General features: G+C 35.0%; 1 protein-coding gene across 3 annotated transcripts in view; it reads right to left on the bottom strand.

Moving 5' to 3' along the window:
• Stat92E (Signal transducer and transcription activator Stat92E) overlaps window positions 1-19,059 on the bottom strand; it is a 111,554-nt gene that overhangs the window by 49,027 nt on the left and 43,468 nt on the right. For all 3 annotated transcript variants that reach the window (XM_075365904.1, XM_075365903.1, XM_075365905.1), the window contains exons 12-14: window positions 8,238-8,473; window positions 1,968-2,123; window positions 1,008-1,132 (exon numbers count right to left, since the gene is read on the bottom strand). In XM_075365904.1, the coding sequence (XP_075222019.1) occupies window positions 1,008-1,132; window positions 1,968-2,123; window positions 8,238-8,473 (517 nt within the window). The remainder of the gene's footprint in view (window positions 1-1,007; window positions 1,133-1,967; window positions 2,124-8,237; window positions 8,474-19,059) is intronic.

Genomic DNA, 19,059 nt, shown 5'->3' with positions numbered 1-19,059 from the left:
TAATCTCTTAGTCCTGGTAGAAAATGTACATGGAAAATACCATTTTTTGATTCTTTTTATTTTTTTTGTGATACTGTATATCAATAAGAAGAAATCCATATCATTTAGCCCAAGAAGACTAAGTGTGAAAAGACAAAGAATATAAAATTATGTATCTCATTTAAATGTTATAGTCACAAAACAGGCTGCAAATATATTTACGGTTTAGTATGCTTCTACATCACAAAACTGCAATAACACCTGAATAGCAATAATGCTAGTCACTCAACCAGCTAATGTCATCGCCAATTATTACTTTCCTGGCTATAGCAATAAAGGGGTAGATATGCACATTGGCCTGTATTTTAATCAATATCACCAGACTGGCTAAACATAAACTGTTTGACTGCTAAACATTTGAAATGTTTCCATAAAGGAATTTTACAGTTTAACACAAAATTTCACTTTAATTCATTGCTCATAAAAATCACTGAAATTGTATAAAGATGGCATGTCATGTGTTAACACTATGATTGTATGTGTGCCATGATGACTTACAAAATATTACATTGTAGTTTTCAGCTACTCAATGTTGCCACAGGGTTGCATCATATTATACATTCTCTTAGTAGAATTATTTGTCACACAATTTGAAAAGTTCAGGAATTTTAGACAATCCTCATGTTGTGAAAACTAAAAAATTAATATATAACAATATTTTTCTTTTACTAGCCAACAAATTATTAAACTAATTTAAGCAGTTCAGCTAAAATTTCTGCCTAATTAGCTACAGACATAAGAAAGTTGTCAACATTGCTGCAACCCTAAATATAAACATTCTTATAACTTCAATAAACTATATCATAAATCAAATCATTATCATGTCTTCTTCATTAAAAGTTTTAATTTCTCAAAAAAAAAAAAAATCTAGAAATAACAGTAGTTGGTAAATGTTGAGATAACAGCTGTAATAGATCTGTACCTACAATACTATATTAATTATTTATTAAAAAGTAGTACACATTTACCTTTAACCCATGCAACTGTCACACCTCCTAACTCTGAATCAGCAAAACGAAGAAGAAATGTTCCACTTGCACGTGTCGAAAGCATTTCTTCAGCTTGCTTCCGACGGATAAATCCATGAATCAAACTGTAAACAAACAACGATCATGATAGGGACAGGAAAAAAAACAAATTACACAGTATTTTATAATTAAAATGTAGTACGCAAAATTCAAGCTAAAAGCTACACAGTATAATTTATGCTTATTATAATGTCAGTCTAATATGAAATTCATATTGATGAGTGATTGAACAAAACATCAGTTGACACAAATTACCATGACACTATAATATTTACAGTAACATTGGCATTATAAAACTTATAAATCAAAAAAGGCTATATATAACATTACCTCCTACATAGTGTAAAATAATTAACTATAATGAATAAACATGTCAGTTTCACAAGTTAACTGTAGAATATCTAATCTCACTGTTTGTAAACCACTACCATTTCACCATTATCAGCACCAAACACAATGCAAAAACAAAAGCTAGCTAGTACACTTCTATCACATACCATCTACCATAACATATTCATTATCTACAAATATTCTATAATGATAATGACATCAAATAATTCTGCATAAATGGCATAATGCAGTAATAGGAATTCCATAGTAAGCAATAACAGAGAAAAAGGTCAATAAACAAAATAAGTTACAATACACAATTAGACTGAGGATCAGTAATATTTAATTTATTTTAATTTGTTCATGAGTTATAAAACTGGAAAGTAGTCTGTCGTAATAATACCTAATTGTTTTTCATCTTAACTGAATAAAAATAGACATTAAAGCAATATTTTAGTATGAAACCATATGAGTACTTTCTCAAGTGATTTTTTTAAATTAAACAATATTCAATATATTTCAAACTTATATTTTAATTGTTACTTATAAATCTTTAAAAATGTAACAGACCCATCAACCCAGAAGTTTTTCAGATGTTCTCTTGTTAACTTCATAACCGCATAAAACCACTCCCAAAATGTGAAACTTCTTTCTGGTAAGGGCTCTTTACAAAACTGTGTCCAACTAAGCATTAATGAATTATAGTCGTTTCCAAGACAAGTGGTCCTGTAAAAATTCAAAAAGATGTTATTAATTTGTGATGTTATTTACTTATTTATTTGTAAACAAATTAATATTATTAATTGCATGTTAGAAAAACAAAGAAAGCATGAAATAAAAATAAGCTAATAAATAATACTTCTATATGAGAAAAATGTAAGACATCATGTTTTAACAAAAATACTAAGATTATCACAATAATTTTAAAAATCACAATCATATAATAATCTGTTTTTAAGCAAATTCCTTCCTTTATGTCCACCTCCATTCATCTGTATCACTAGTTAAACTTTTAAGATTCTGTTAGCGAGTTTTCATTACCTTTTAGATATGTTACAATTTTTACTTTTTTCTGGTATCTCTTTTTTGTCCTTCTATTGATTCTTCTAGCACTATTTTAATCAATAATTCTTCTCTTCTTCTCCTCACATATCTTCTAATACCAATTAGTTTTCCACTTATAAGTTATTCCAATTACATTTCTATTCTTCTTCACTCTCCTTTTATTACTTCTTCATTTTTCATCATGTCTGTTCACTTTACCTACTCCATGACCACATTTCAAATGCGTCTTTTTTTCTAGTGTAAGACGAATCACATCTGTTCCAGAAGTCATGACAAACATAACAGTTAATAAAGATGCAACTTCACTTCGATTTTACTACATAAATGATTCTTTCCAAAACGTAATTCATTAGCTACAGTTATTCTTGTTTTTATGTCATTTTCACTTTTGCAATCTTCTGTTAACATGTTAATGCATACCTGGATGACATCATTATTTACAGCAGTAGCTGGGGAGAACACTTATACCACTTAGACTTGGTGCTGGAATGAATATAAAATCACCACTTGACACGCTCTTTGGAGAAATGCCAGTTTGGCTGTGACATGGTGTCATTTTTGGACCATGAAATCACACCCACGGGTAATATTCTGCAGCAGCAACACGTACAGGCCATCACTGAACATAAGACTCCCGAGTCAAGAAAAGACCTGCAGAAATTCTTTGGCACCTGCAACTGGCTATGAAAATATATCCCAAGATTCTTGAAGCTTTCTGTACCGCTGACTGACCTGCTGCAGGGGAAACACTGGAAATGGACATGCACTGCACAACAAGCCTTAGAAGCTGTTCAGTAGGCATTCAGCTGACCATTAAAGTTATCTCAACCGGATCCAGGGATTCCTACAGTCTTGCAGACTGACACCAGCCAGCAAGGACTTGGAGCCATACTTTACCAGCAAGCCAAAAACAGGAAGCAAAGAGTCATCTCATATCTCGGCATGAAGTTCTCATGAGACAGAGAAGCAATATCATTCCAATGAGCTTGAATGCCTTGCCCTGGTGTGGGCAATTAAATGCTTCGACCATATCTGAAAGACTGAAATTTCATCCTCAGAATGGAAAACAAAGCTTTGACATGGCTAAGGCAGGCCACCGGACAGAAAACAAAATATGCTTGCTGGGAGAATGAACCACCAGAACTTGTTATCAAAAGAACCGATGGAAGAAGAAAATACAATGGTGCAGGAGAAAGACAGACTACACCCGAGTGAACGTGGCCAAGAAGAGAGGGGAGTGGAGTGGTTACACTCCGAATGCAAGAGGCCATTGCCACTTCTCTCTTTCAACAGGAGCGGGAGGCACAAGAAGCCAATTCAGAGTACCAACAAATACGCCATAATTCAAATTCAGCCTAAGGCGCTCACCTCGGAGTGGATGAAGATAGCATCGTATAGCACAATAGCATTAAAATAATTTGCTAATTATTTTTAATCAACATCATTTTCAAGAACACAATAAACCTTAATGATGTTATAGAGGCCTGGAACTCCTTGCCAACGTGACTTTCATTTAATGAAAAATGAGATTAATTACTGTATATTTCTGCAGATTAGATGACCTTCAGATAAGACAAGGTATAAATTCTCATCAAAGTTTTATAGTTTTAGCATATATCTGTTCTATAAGACAACCCCGAAACTATTAATGGCCTATGAATTTAGTTTAGATCGGCAATCATCTGGAAAATAATACTGTATAGCATATACAGAATTACGTCCTATTCACGCTGATTCAGGTAATGACCTTGACTACTCACAAAAGCGTCAAATGGGCTATTCTATTTTGTGGACATACCCTACTCTGTACTAGTAAATAATTACCTTTTGTCCATTTTCTCCTCAGTAGCTCAATAAACCTAACTTATAATATTTATTTTGTTTTAGTATTGTTTTACTATTACAATGTAATGCATTATTACATAGTGTAATTAAATAATGATAGAATTTTCTGTAAGTTATAATAATTTTCAAGATCAGTCACAGTCAATGGTTGCACGCATATAGTAAAAGCCTCCTTTAGCATTGTTACATTGTAATTTTGTTGCAGGTTATGTTGTGTGTTCAAACAATTTGTACTACAAGCGTAATCAGCGTAAAATTTGTAAAGAGTGGGCCTACACACGGAACCAATGAAGAAAAGAAAATATGAAGCAAGCTTTAAGTTAGAGTCATAAAACACGCAAAAGAATCGAACTGTGCTGCAGCAAGGGCTTTTGATATAACAGAGAAGATGGTAAGAGATTGGAAAAAGAATGAAGGTGCTATTAAAAAAATGCAATGAAAAAATTTTCTGAGGAAAGGATTTAGAAAATAACGTTGCAGAATGGGTACAAGAACAGAGGCAGAATTGTTAAAAGAAATATGATTTGGGCTTATCTATTGAAGTGGCTATGGGCCAATCCAGAACAAGGCAAAGAATTTAAAGCAACTGTAGGTTGATGCAATTGTTTCATGAACAGAAAAAAATCTGGTAATATGACAGAACACAAAAATTGGGGAGAAATTACCACAAGATCTTGACCATAAAGTCACGAGTTTTCACAAGTTTGTCATTGGTATGAGGCAGAAATACAACTTTCCATTACCTAATATTGGAAATATGGATGAAACACCGATTAACTTCGACATGATAAACAATGAAACTGTGGGAAAAAAAGTGTAAAAACTGTTAAAGTAAGAAGTACAGGCAATGAAAAGACCAGGTTTACAGTAGTATTAACATGCATGGCAGATGGAACAAAGGTAAACATTGTCATTTTCAAGAGGAAAACTACTAAAATAAAATTCCTGCTAGGTATTTTCATGAAAAGGGTTGGATGGATGAGAATGGTGCAAAATTGTGGATGGAAAATGTGTGGCAAAGGTTCATAGAGCATCTGGTCAGATGCTCTATGAAATCAACACAGTTTGTTGTGTGGGATATGTTTCGCAGTCACACAACTGAGAACACTAAAAATCGCTTAGCATGGAACAATACTAAGATTGCTGTTTTACTGGGTAGTTTAACTTTGATGCTACAACCTTTAGACGTCTCTCTGAATAAACCACTCAAACATCACGTGTGTGATCAATGGAATAACTGGATGATGAGTAGCGAATAGTCGTATATGAAAGGTGGAGCTATGCAGGCTGTGTCACTTGATGTTGTGTGATTTCGTGATCAAATCACGTGACAAAGTGGAAGTGGAAACAGTGATCAAATCCTTCAAAAAGTGTGGGATTTCTAATGCTACACAATATGTCCAAAAATTTTCCAAACTAAATTAAATAAAAATAAAGATTTAAAGATAAACGAATTTACTCACCTCAGCCCTCTACATAGAACCCTTCTCTAGTTACACACATATTGCAGTGCCAGTAGAGCCTGTCAAACGGTCTGGAGAAATCACTTTGTGGGATCATCTTCAAGTGCTTGGTGCAAGCCCTTTAGATGGCCAGAATGTTGTTGAAAAAGCAGCCTTTCATCTTCAACTTGACTTCAGAAACAAAAAATAGTCTGCTGGAGCCAAGTCGGGTGGGATAAGACGGTGATTAATTTGCGACATAACAATGTATTAAAACTATTGCCATGTGTACCGGGGCATTGTCGTGCAAGGAAGTCCATCAACTTTCTGAATCCTGGAGCCGAAATTGACATCGCATCAGGCATTTCATTACTTCCAAATAGAATGTAGAGTTCATGGTTTGACCAGCTGGGGCAAATTCATGATGAATCAGGACCTTTGAGTTGAAGAATGCAATCAACATCACTTTCACTCTTGATTTTTGATGCCTGACTTTTTTGCCAGTCTTTGTGTTCCAGGACTCAACCAAGCAGCGGATTGGTGCTTTGTTTGCGGATCATACATGAAGCATCAGCTTTCAGCTCCAATTCCAATTGTTTGTAAAAAATTCAGGTAGCTATTGGCAGTTTCAACAAGTCTTGAGTGCAAGAAAGACACACCTTTTTTTGTTCTTTGGTCAAGAAGTGTGGATCAAAATGAGAGCACACTTTTTGATAGTTCATTTTTTCTGTTAGAACTGTACATACTGAATCTTAACTAATATTTAACTCTTCTGCTATGGCTCAAGGGGTAAGATGAGGTTGTTTGAGCAGGAGCACATGCACTTTCACAACGTTTACATCGTGAACAGCTGTTGATGGCCTCTCGCTTCGTTCATTGTCATCCAATGACAATGAATGAAGCATCTCTAACATCTTTAAACTGCTTCTGCCACATATATATTGTAGTACGAGATGCGGCTTCATCATTGGATGCTTGCTGTATAATAAAATAAGTTTCAATGAAAGATTTTTGAAGTCAAACAAAAAATTTTATTGCACTTCTCTGTTCCATGTCGCAAACCCAAAAACTATCTCAGGGTGAATTTACCGATGCAGATGTCCCTCGGGGCATCTGTATCGGTTGCATCTCTGAGGGGCCTGAACTGAACGCTGTGGTGTGCAATCAGTTTGAGGGCGAGAAGATGTCCTCCGTTAAAGCCACTACTGGCTAGGAACGGAAGGGGTGGTGTAGCGACCAGACACGCTACGATTCGGGATCTTCTCCCCTTGGGAGGGAATCGAGATGTTCGATGTCGCAAGCTAGTACAAGTTCACATGAACACAACGTACATGGCCAAATATAACTTGAGACTGGAGTGGCAAAATGTGATGAAATTTCATCCCGTGGAAATTCATCATCAAATTACTGCTGTATACGGTTACAATGTACTGAATGAAGGAAATGTAAGAAAATGGTGGAGTTTATTTATGGCATGAAGAACATTTGTTCATGACGAGTACGTCCTAATGCCACAAAAAAAACCTTTTGAAGTTCTCAAAAGTTTCGTACAGGATGTTTTTGATCATTCGCTGTAAAATCCAGATCTTGCTCGAAGTGATTTACACCTATTTACAAAATTGAATGAGTTTCTTACGGAAACCGCTACGAAAGTGATAACGGAAGTCAGCTAGCTGTTCGTAAGTGGCTTATTGGACTGGCGGTAAGCTTCTTGGAAATACTACTTAAAAAACAGTGTCATGATTTGACAAATGTTTGAACTTAGGAGGTGATTCTGTAGTAAAGTAGCTTAATTTATGTAGATTATGATGGGATTATTAAAGATAATGTACATAAAAAAAATTTGTTATAAAACAAAAACTGTTTTCAATTTGTGGACGAACCTTCATAATAAAAACAACAAATAAACAAAGGAAACAAAGATTTTATTTTGTTCATGGGTGAAGTTGGGTTTTTTTTGCTATGCAAAATTAAAAATTTTACAGATTTTAACTATAGTTTCCCTTAATTTTTTTTTTAACTGTAATTTATTTAAAACTAAGGGTGATAGAAAAATTGTATTTACAGATCTGTAATGTACGCAAAAACACAATTCTAGAAATTGTATCACATTTAGAGAAACATTAAAAAATTTTTTTTGTCTTATCAGTATAATTATTATTCAGGTAGCAGTTTTGCAGTACCAGTTTTAATAAAATTTTGTGTGAGAAGTCAATCATAGACCACAATAAATATGAATTCCATTTATTTCAATGCAACATAAAATATTTATCCCTCTATAATAAATTCATCAAATTTTTTTTACGCATTTGATCTTATAAATAATTGTGGAAGGTAAAATTTACTAATTCCATGAGTTAAGGTAATTCATCCTAACAACCTAGTGAAATAAGGTACTCCTACTACTTCATTAATATATTATATGTAAATCTTAATTTCTCTCTATTAATTTCTCTAATAATTATCTTAAAACAGAATAAAAAAATACCTGAATGCTTTTTCTGCAAGAAATCTAAGATTGTCTTCAGTAAGAGAACGCCCAGTAGCAGCAGTGAATTTCATGTTAAGAGCTTCAGTAACCTGAGCCCATGTTACTTTTTCAGGTACAGAAAATGGAGCTCTACCAGGTTCAGCAAAGGCATTATCCCATGTAACAGTAGCCCATGCATGAGGTTCTTGGTTACCATGAACTATCACTACTACAGGAAGTGACAATGTCCAAACCTAAAAAAAAGAAAAGTTACTAGCACAAAAATCAAACACTATGACTTAGAAATTTACATGAAATAATGTATACTAGATATGAACAGCAGATCATATATACTTGATGATTATAAAATATTAGTTACATTTCTAACTTAAGAAATGAATTTTCATAATACTGTAAACAATAATAATCAATTTCATACATAAATAAATATTACCTGGATATATCCAATCTAATTATAACTAAATTATGTGTCTTCAGAGTCTCATATTAAAGACCAGTTTAATACTTTTGGTTTCACTTTTCATGATTTTTACATTTTCTTTCTTTTACTTCCTTGTACAAAGTAAAAGAAGTATTGAGATTGCAAAAAATTTTGGTTTTCAGATTTCAATGGAAATATCTATTTTGACCATCCCTGAATCCATTTTGACTAGTTTCGGTATGATGTCTGTACATATGTATGTATGTATGTATGTATCTAGCATAACTCAAAAACGATTAGCCATAGGATGTTGAAATTTTGGATTTAGGAGTGTTGTAACATCTAGTTATGCGCCTCCCTTTTTGATTGCAATCGACGACCAAAAATGTCCAAAAAACACAACCCCCCCAAAAATTTGAATTTTGGACTTTTTCTTAACTGCAGTAATAAGCCATTCATTGAGAGATTTTTAATAAGTGGAATTTATTTTCATTGCCAAAGTTATAGCCAAATAAAATTGTAATTAATGAAATATTTCGATCTTACAAGGGAAATTGGCATATCGGTTTAAATCCGACTTAATCCCCTTTTTTTTAATTTAATTATATTGATTTATTGATAATTATTAATCACGGATTGCAAAAAAAGTTTTACAATAAATAATAATTCAATAATAAAAAAAAAGTGAAAAAATATCAGAAGTTATTAATGAAGTTAAATTTTATTTTAAAAAACTTCATTTAAAAAAAATGTGTATATGTAATTTAATAAGCATATAAGAAAGTCATGTGGTCCATATAAGATTTTTTTTAAAATGAATTAATAAAATGCTAATGTATTTACTTACACTAAACATTTATATAAAAATAATATGATTAGGTATCATTGGAGTTTCATGATAAAGACCAATTTAATAGCCCTGGTTTCACGTTTCATGATTTTTACACTTTTTTTAATTGAATTAATAAACTGCTAATGAATTTACTATTTCCTTTTATGTAATAGGCCATATATTTTTTTTATTGACGATTAATTCATCAATTGTGCATACATGAAATAGAATTTTGTAGCGTATGAAAAATACCATGCTCCCCAATTGGGAATTGAACCTTGGACCTTCAAGATAAAAGACTGAGATGCTAACACTCTTCCATGGGGTTCAGTAGAGTGACAAGACATTTCATAACTTAAAAATATTTGATGATGTACTTTAACTTACATATGTTAACTATGTTACTACTTCTATGCAACAAGGCAAATTTTGGTGTTTATATATTACTGAATATGTTCTTCTCCCTTATATACTAAACTAATAAAAAAGCTAACCTACACATAATAAATCTAAGAACTGTTACCTAAAATACTGTGCAATGAGCTATTAATTTGAGTTTAAAATAAGAAATATTTAAAATATTATCTCCCATACTGGTGGATCAAGCAAGTCAGACTTTCTAGGGTTCAGCTGAAATATAAACTCCTAACTGTTAATGTTCTTAACCTGTTCATATAACAACTATTTTGTCATTAGCTGAGCAAATACAATTTAATTTTATATGCTTGTTGCTAGTAATCATCTGTCTTTCTTATTACAAAGCATGTATTTTGATTATTTAAGTATACGCAAGTATATGTATATTTTTATTTTTATTAGTGTAAACTAATAAAAGTGTAGATTTTAATAAAAGTCTACACTTGCAATGAGACTTTTAGAATGTTGCAATAAGTTTATGGAAAGAAATGTAAGAATTATATATCAAAATGGTTGAAAAGTTTCAAATTAGACAGAATAAGCAAAAACAATATTTAGATAGTCATAAATGATCACACGATGAAGGCTGAAAAAAATGTGTGCTATTATCAGGGGAAAATTTCCTCATGACTTGTCTGTCAAATTTTTTAAGTGGGAATTAGTAAAACCTTGTGTCACTTGATTTTGACAGAAAGTATTGAACATGAATTGTGTTATGGCAAAAATAACGTCATTGTTACCTACCTAAGGGACTAAAAACATCTGTTGAGAATTTCTTTGATCACTGAAATGACAGAAACTTTCTTAAAAATGTCACCAGGTGATGTGATACAGGTATATAGTTATGACAATTAAACCAAAACAGAGGTGTAAAAATATCATCACTTTCATAAAAAAAGAAAAAAAACTCCATCAAAGCCATGTTGATAGTCTTCAAATTACATTGTTCAGCGGGATTATGGTCTACAAAATCAACAGACAAGAAAGAATTTATCTAACAGTAATGCAAAGTTAGAGAGAAGTAATGAAAAAAGCGTTAGATGCATGGAACATCAACTCATGGTGTTTCACCTGTTCATGCCATTCCTTAGTGAGTTATAGGCAAAACAAATAAGTATATTTTTTAAACCTTCTTACTATCTGGAATTTATTCCTACATACCTTTTCTTTTAAAAATTTAAGTTAATAAAATGAAATTTAACAGAAAAAATGATTTAATTAAGTTAAGAATATGAATGAATATAGACTGCTACATAAACATGACAACATTGTTCAATCAGTAAATTTGCAACTTTCATACTCTAAAACTGCTTCTACTGGAATGCAGGAGAGTACATTAAATACAATTTTCCCCAAAATAAGAGTTATACTGTCAATTTGAATAAACAAATTTGCTCATTAGACTTCAGTCACCAAACTGGTAAAACAAGAACAAATCTTAACAACACCTGATGATCTCTATGCAAGCGTGGAACAGTTTAAATCAGATGTTAAAAAGAAGGAAAGGACTTTCCTGGTTACATAAGAGAAAAAAATACAGATTGGGGAACAAAAAAAGTAAATAAGTTTAATAATCAAAGTCTACTTCAAGGCTAAACTACCTATTATAAAAAGAAAACTATAAAAAAAAACAAACAAAAATTCACACAAATTTCTACATAAAGGGGTTTAAATTGGGTTAACATCATAAGACAACACTATTTTATTATTGGGCGTAAGAAAGTTGGTAGTTCATTCATGTAAATATTTGTAAATTTAGGGATTAGATTTATTTCTTTAAACTAAACAAAAAATAAGTTAATTCAATTCTGGCTGGCTTCATAATATTCCTATAATAGAATATTACATACTTTGGAAACAAATTCTGCACAACTATTTTGGAAGCTTGTACAGTATGGCTAGTAGCTTTCATTTGTTACACAAATGTTTCCTTATTTATCAGATGACGAGCAAGTTAAGGAATTTAAAAGTTATCTAACATTTGAACATAATGTACTTCATTAACACTTACAACTCTTTAACTACAATCTTCAAAAGCAAAAGATTCAACAATTCCAAACAAAGGGATTGTGTACCACATTTGTCTCCTTGGAAAGGAAATTGTCCCTCAAGTAACGCTACGGGGCTTGTTGGAAATGAATAATGAAAGTTTTATTGTTTTAATAAAACGTGATACATGAAAATGAGCTTAATTGCATTCCAATATGAACATGTTTTTATAATTCTTAATTTTTATTAATCAATTGTAAAAACTTCTGACAGAAGTTAGCTTGATTTCTTGTCTATGTAATGTAGTAGAAACTTGAATTGCAAAAAGAAGAAGAGTAGATCTTTATGCTTTATCAAAGGCTGGCTTGTCAGCCCAAGTTTTTTAATAAAATCTGAAATTACTTTGTATTTATAATATAACTTTTAATCTGTAGTATATTACATTGAAAGTGTCATTAAATGTCTAAGTAAATTATCATAATGATATTATTACCCACTTCTTTTTTCTAACCTCCGGGATACCGGGGTATCCCGGAGGTTAATACTGTTAGGTATTGCTTCAGAGGAAGAGATGACTGACAATTTTTGTAGCATGTGAAAATTCCATGCCTGACTGAGATTTGAACCCGGGACCTCTGGATGAAAGGCTGAGACAACACCACTTGCACCACAGAGGTGGCAATATTACCCACTTACCTATTCTTAATATCACCTATTTCTAGGCTATTTTTACTATATAATGAAACTCAAGCTGGTAAGACATTTTCAATATTAGCTAGATTAATTACTATTAATAACTTATCCAGAGATACTTTAACATACGAATGATAATTTAGTTATCTACTTTTACTAAGTTTTTTATATGATTTTGTATTCATGGGTTTCATGCCAGTTTATCTGAATTAATTAAATAATAAATAATTAATAAAATATTTATAATTCAGCAGAAATCCTAAATAAATTATAATTTACACATTAAATCTTCACATATAACTATATAATTCACACATGCAAAATCACATACAAACAAAAGATGCCATTCTAAATATAAGTGATTAATTAAGTACATGAGGTTGATTACTTCCTAAGAATGAAATTTACAAAATATTGAATTTTATTTTTGTATATTTAAATTATTAAAATTAAATATTTTTTTTAAAGACATTGGTCATTTAATAGAACATTTTGCAGAACCAAAAAATGTAATTCTTCTTTGTTTTTGAAAGTGCTATTAGTATTATTATATTTAATCAAATTTGCATTTGTAAATAATTGCTAAGATGTGATTTTCTGCCATGTTACCTTTCCTTCATACAAATCAAACTGAAAGGACTTTTGTTTTAATGGGTTTATTAATTTGTTACATTTTTTGTTTTAAAGAAAGAAAAATTTTTTTTAAAGGAAGTGACTACCACCTTCTCCTGATAAAAAAATGGGGGAAATATTTCAACAGAATCCTCTTTTCGTAAAGAGGGGATTTTCTTTTTATTTTCACTCACGATGACTTTTACAAAACCTTTCAAGGGTAGAAAATTAAAGCACAGAATTGTACAGAATCTTTATAGAAACTTTTCTGAAATTTCTAAAAAAGGAAACATTCCCCCCACCCCCCTTATGGGGGATAGGTTTTTTTATTATTTATACACATGATTTTAATAAAAGATTTCAAGGAACAAAAATTAAAACAAATTAAAAAAAATGTATGAAATATTATTTTCAATTCTGATAAGAGGTAATTAACATCTGCTTAGGTAATTAACAAAATTTGCAACGAGTAATAAAAGATAATTCAACTTGCTTCAGACTTGGTGACTAAATTATATATCATTTAAACAAAAATCAAACACTTCAAATTTATCATCATAAGCAAGTTGGATCATACAATTACATTTAATTAATAAAATCTTTTTTAAAGTTCACATCAAAAACTATTTCCAAAACAAACATGTTTCAACTTCTTTAAAAACATTTATTTCAATAACGGGTGACTACAAAACTGTCTTCAGTGATTTCACATGATTTCATTTCATATATCTAGGAATACTTGTGTAGTTTGCAAAAATATTGTCATAAAAAAAGGGTTGCATTGGACCTCCTTGTGAGGATAAATAAACATACATATATTTTATATGTATAGAAGTATTGATAAAACCAGTATACTAGAAAACTTAAATATATGAAATGGTTAGCCTTAGGCATGATGTTAAAATTTCTGGTGTGTAGTAAAAACAAAATCAGGAAACAGAAATATATAGTAGGAATTAAAATAATAAATAAGAATGTTGAATAATGGATGGTTTTAGAAGACAAGAGGATCTATGTACTATCAGCAGTTCTTGGAACAGCATATTATAATCCAGCGTAGCACAGTTTGTAAGAGATTTTATGAGAAATCAGTTTGAATTTAGAAAAAGAAGGGTTGCTTATGATCTATAAGACCAAAAAAAAAGGGTAAAGAAAACAGCACACAAAACAGAAAAGAGAAGAATATTACTTTTAATGGGAGAAGTAATATAGACTGAAAGAAAAACTTAAGTCTGAAATTAAAAATTCATTACAATGAGATAAAAATGTTAAAGATTTTTGCTGATGATATTGATCTTTTGATTAGAATAAGAATTTTAGAAATGAAAATGGTAAAAAGAAAGAAAGTTTTGTTAAAGATATATCAGAAATAATACACCAGAAATCACAAAATATTATTAAGTATCTTCATATTAGCAAAGAAAGACAATAACAACAGATTGTCATAACCCAACAATTTCCTGCATAAAACATGAATTTGTTATTGCCAAACAATGATTTAAAAATTAGAGGAAAAACATTTGTATAGAAATTAGCATTAAGCAGTAGTACATGAGCTATGTTTTTTTGGGCAGAAAATATTATTTGTAGAAAGATGTGTAGTGAATGGTGTAAAAAGTATTAGCAAATGTGTAGTGAACTTCAATATAAAATGACTGAAAAAAAGAGAAAACAAAACATGATGTAGTATGTGTGATGAGGTTAATAGACTAGTGCAGAATATATATGTAAAATAAATTACATCAAATCCATGAAATAACTGATACCAAATACCAAAACTCCCATTAACTTGCTTCAGACTTGGTGACTGAATTATTAATCATATTAATACAAATCAACGTTCTAAAATTTAACATCATTAGCAAGTTTTTTTCATATGTTACAGTAACATATAGCTTAAGTAAGAAAAAATGCCTTATATAATCACATTTTATAAAACAAAAAGTGAAATATGTAGTACGTGTGATGAGGTTAATAGACTAGTGCAGAATATATATGTAAAATAAATTACATCAAATCCATGAAATAACTGATACCAAATACCAAAACTCCCATTAACTTGCTTCAGACTTGGTGACTGAATTATTAATCATATTAATACAAATCAACGTTCTAAAATTTAACATCATTAGCAAGTTTTTTTCATATGTTACAGTAACATATAGCTTAAGTAAGAAAAAATGCCTTATATAATCACATTTTATAAAACAAAAAGTGAAATATGTAGTATGTGTGATGAGGTTAATAGACTAGTGCAGAATAGATATGTAAAATAAATTACATCAAATCCATGAAATAACTGATACCAAATACCAAAACTCCCATTAACTTGCTTCAGACTTGGTGACTGAATTATTAATCATATTAATACAAATCAACGTTCTAATATTTAACATCATTAGCAAGTTTTTTTTCATATGTTACAGTAACATATAGCTTAAGTAAGAAAAAATGCCTTATATAATCACATTTTATAAAACAAAAAGTGAAATATTGAAACATAATTCATTTGTTACAAATGTGAATAATTTTAATGTTAAACAGATAATCCAGTATAAAAAATTCTTGGAAGTATAACATTTTTAGCTTTACAATTAGAACCAATTATAAAAATTAAACGTAAATATACAAAGAATTAGCCAAATAAAACAGTTATAAAAAAAATTGTTCTTTAATCATTTGTAAAAATTTGTTACAAATATGGCATACAGGGTAGGATCAAAAAGTAGTAGGACTGAATTTCTATAGCGCAAACAGATCGGTGGAGGGGGGTCGGACCAACTGAGCATGGTGGTGGGGAGCCTTCCGAAGAGACCGATATTTTTCCCAGTCGCCTGCGGGCAAGCGGAGAGTAATCACGTTGATTTCCGTGAGCCTCTGTTAAGAAGTGTTGTCGCAATCCAAGATGTATAAAAATCTTGAGCAGCACTACGCCATCAAATTCTGCATCAAACTCGGGAAAACCGGGACGGAGACCCTCGGAATGATTAAGGATGCCTACGGGGATGCTGCCATGATCCATGTGCCATGTTGGCACACTATGTCCCCGTGTCTGAAGAAAGCCAGAATGAGCAAGTCAAATCCACGCTCATCTGCTTTTTTGATCGCTGTGGTGTGGTTCACAGGGAGTTCATACCCCTTGGACAGACTGTGAATGCCAGTTTTTACATGAATGTGCTTAACAGGTTGCGCAAACGTGTCCTCTGCATGCAGAGGAAAAGTAAGGCCTGCCCCGCCCCGTTCTCCCACCCCGGAACTGTCCGTCGGTGGAGAGGAAAGCGGGTCTGGCGCTAGGAAGCGCCAGAAACGCCGGGACTCCGCGCCTCCTATGGAGACGGAGCCCGTAGCGGGCTGCAGCAAGGCTGCAGCAGCCGCCAACCCGCAGGCTGATGATGGGGCCCCATCACAGCCTGCTACCGTCAGGCGGGAGAAAATCCCGCCAATAATGCTGGACTGCCCGAAGGAGTGGCCAGCATTAGCGCGCGACATTAAGTCGCGGATCGGGGGGCGCCTGGTGGCTAAAAGCACCGGGCTCTCGATAAGGCTGCAGCTGGGCAGCGAGGCGGATTACCGGGCGGTGCAGAGTTTTCTGCACTCGAAGGGAATCGCCTTTCACTCCTTTCAGCTCCCGAAGGACAGGGAGCTGAAGGTGATTATGCGGGGAATCCCCTATGGGGCTGCCCCGGAGGAAGTAAGGGAGGAACTGACCTCCCTTGGCTATGAGGTGGTTTCGGTTAAGAAGCTCCTCACAAGGGACGGTCGGGAAACCCCGACCTGCCTAGTGGCCCTTAAGAGGACCCCTTCGGCCCGGACCATTTATGACCTTGGCAGTATTTTTTACTGCAAGGTCGCAGTGACTGCGTTTGTGTCACGAGGGGGGCCACCCCAGTGCCACAGATGCCAGAAATTTGGACACTCGTCCAATTACTGCCAGAGGGCCCAGCAATGTGTCAAGTGTGGTGGGGACCACGACACTGCCACATGCGTTAAGCCGCGTGAGGAACCAGCCTCATGCGTTAACTGCAAGGGGCCTCATCCGGCTAATTACCGGGGTTGCCCCTATTATAAGGAGCAAGTCAATAAGGTCAAGGGCATTAAAAAGCCCGCGACTGTTGACGGCCGCAGCTGGGCCCGTGTTGCCGGTGGGGGAAAATCAGCCCCCAAACCGGAGGTGCCGGCACCTGTGGCCAAGGCGGTAGTGAAAAAAGGGGAGGTACCCTCCCCAACACCCGCCAAGCCAAAACCGGCGGCGACCACCAAGAAGGTGGTGAAACAAAAGGCGGCGACAAAGCCGGCCCCGGCGAACAAGGCCAAGCCTTCCTCGACGGGAAAGGCAAAGCCTGCTCCGGCTGGGAAGGACAAGCAGGCTGTTAAAAACACCGCGGCCCCTGTGACCCCGCGCCCCACCAAAAGGGCGGCCGCGCCAAAAGGCACCTCCAGCGGCAATCCGAAACCGGCTACCCCGTTGGAGACCACTGGCATGGACTTCCTGTCGCAGATGACAGTGAAGGATATCCTGCCACATATCATGATGGTTTTGCCACGCCTGCTCCAGGCAAAATCTCTCAAGGACTGTATTCAGTCCTTAATAGAGTGCCTCACGGCTGTACTGTCCAGGTATGGTTAGGCCCACCCTCAGACTCTTGCAGTGGAACGCCAACTCAGTAGTAGGCCGGACGGAGGAACTATGCCGTCTGGCCGAGGATCTACTGATAGACGTGATACTGTTGTCTGAGACGTGGTTGAACCCAACCAAGCAACTGACCCTTCGGAACTATTTTACATATAGGACGGATAGGCCAGTTCGACCCGGATCTCGCACCTCTGGTGGAACTGCGGTTTTAGTCCACAGACGCCACATGCATACGCGCGTTATTCTTCATACAAACGTGATGGAGCAAACGTGTGTGCATGTGGAGCATCTGGGCACGGTGTATCGGCTGGTTTCGGCTTATAGCAAGCCGAACGACGCGGTAACCGGCGCAGATCTGGATGCCGTGCTGGAAAATTGGGATGGGCCCATGATACTCATGGGCGACCTCAATGCCAAACACGTGTCATGGAACAGCATTCTGACAAATCCGAATGGCAGATTGCTGTACGAAAGGGCGAGAGCCCGCCGCTTGGTCGTCGTAGGCCCTGAGGTGCCCACGTTCGTGCATCGCTCAGGCAGATCTAGGCCTGACGTGCTGGATATCGCAGTCATGAAGGGGGGTACCCTCCCATTCATGATTGAAACGATAGAAGACCTCAGCTCGGACCATTCCCCTGTCCTGTTGGAACTAGGTCAGGCAGGGGGTGGCCGAGATCCCCCGCCTATACCCCGAAGGTCAGTCAACTGGAAAAGGTTGTACGAGACCCTCCAGCGGGAGTACAGGCCGGTAAATCCTGAGCTCCTGAACACCCCGGAGGAAATCGACGACACTGTCGGGCGCGTCACGTCGTCAATGACTGAGGCCCTGGCAGGCAGCTCATCGGCCAAAACTCGAGCAGTTGTTCGAAACGACCTCCCTCCTCATATCTCCGAAGCCATAACGGAGAAACGACGACTGAGGAGGAGATATCGAATCACCCTGTCCCCCGCTGATAAGCGGGCCTTTTATAATCAAACGGACAGGGTAAAACAACTGCTGACAAGCCATCGAGAGGATTCGTGGAACGAATACCTCGCCTCGGTCTCTGACGACATCTCCTCGGTGTTCAGGTTGAACAGGAGACTGCGAGAAGGGAAGAAGCCTCGCCATCCGGTTGTGGGGCAGCGAGGTTTTCTTGCATACTCGGAGGCGGAGAGGACCGAGGTATTCGCCGATACCTTGGAGGAGCAGTTCACTCCAAACCCCCCTCCCTCCCCGAAC

Source organism: Lycorma delicatula, chromosome 5 (assembly GCF_047948215.1).
Source record: "Lycorma delicatula isolate Av1 chromosome 5, ASM4794821v1, whole genome shotgun sequence".
Taxonomy (NCBI): Eukaryota; Metazoa; Arthropoda; class Insecta; order Hemiptera; family Fulgoridae; genus Lycorma; species Lycorma delicatula.
This window is presented reverse-complemented; position numbering and strand designations above follow the sequence as displayed.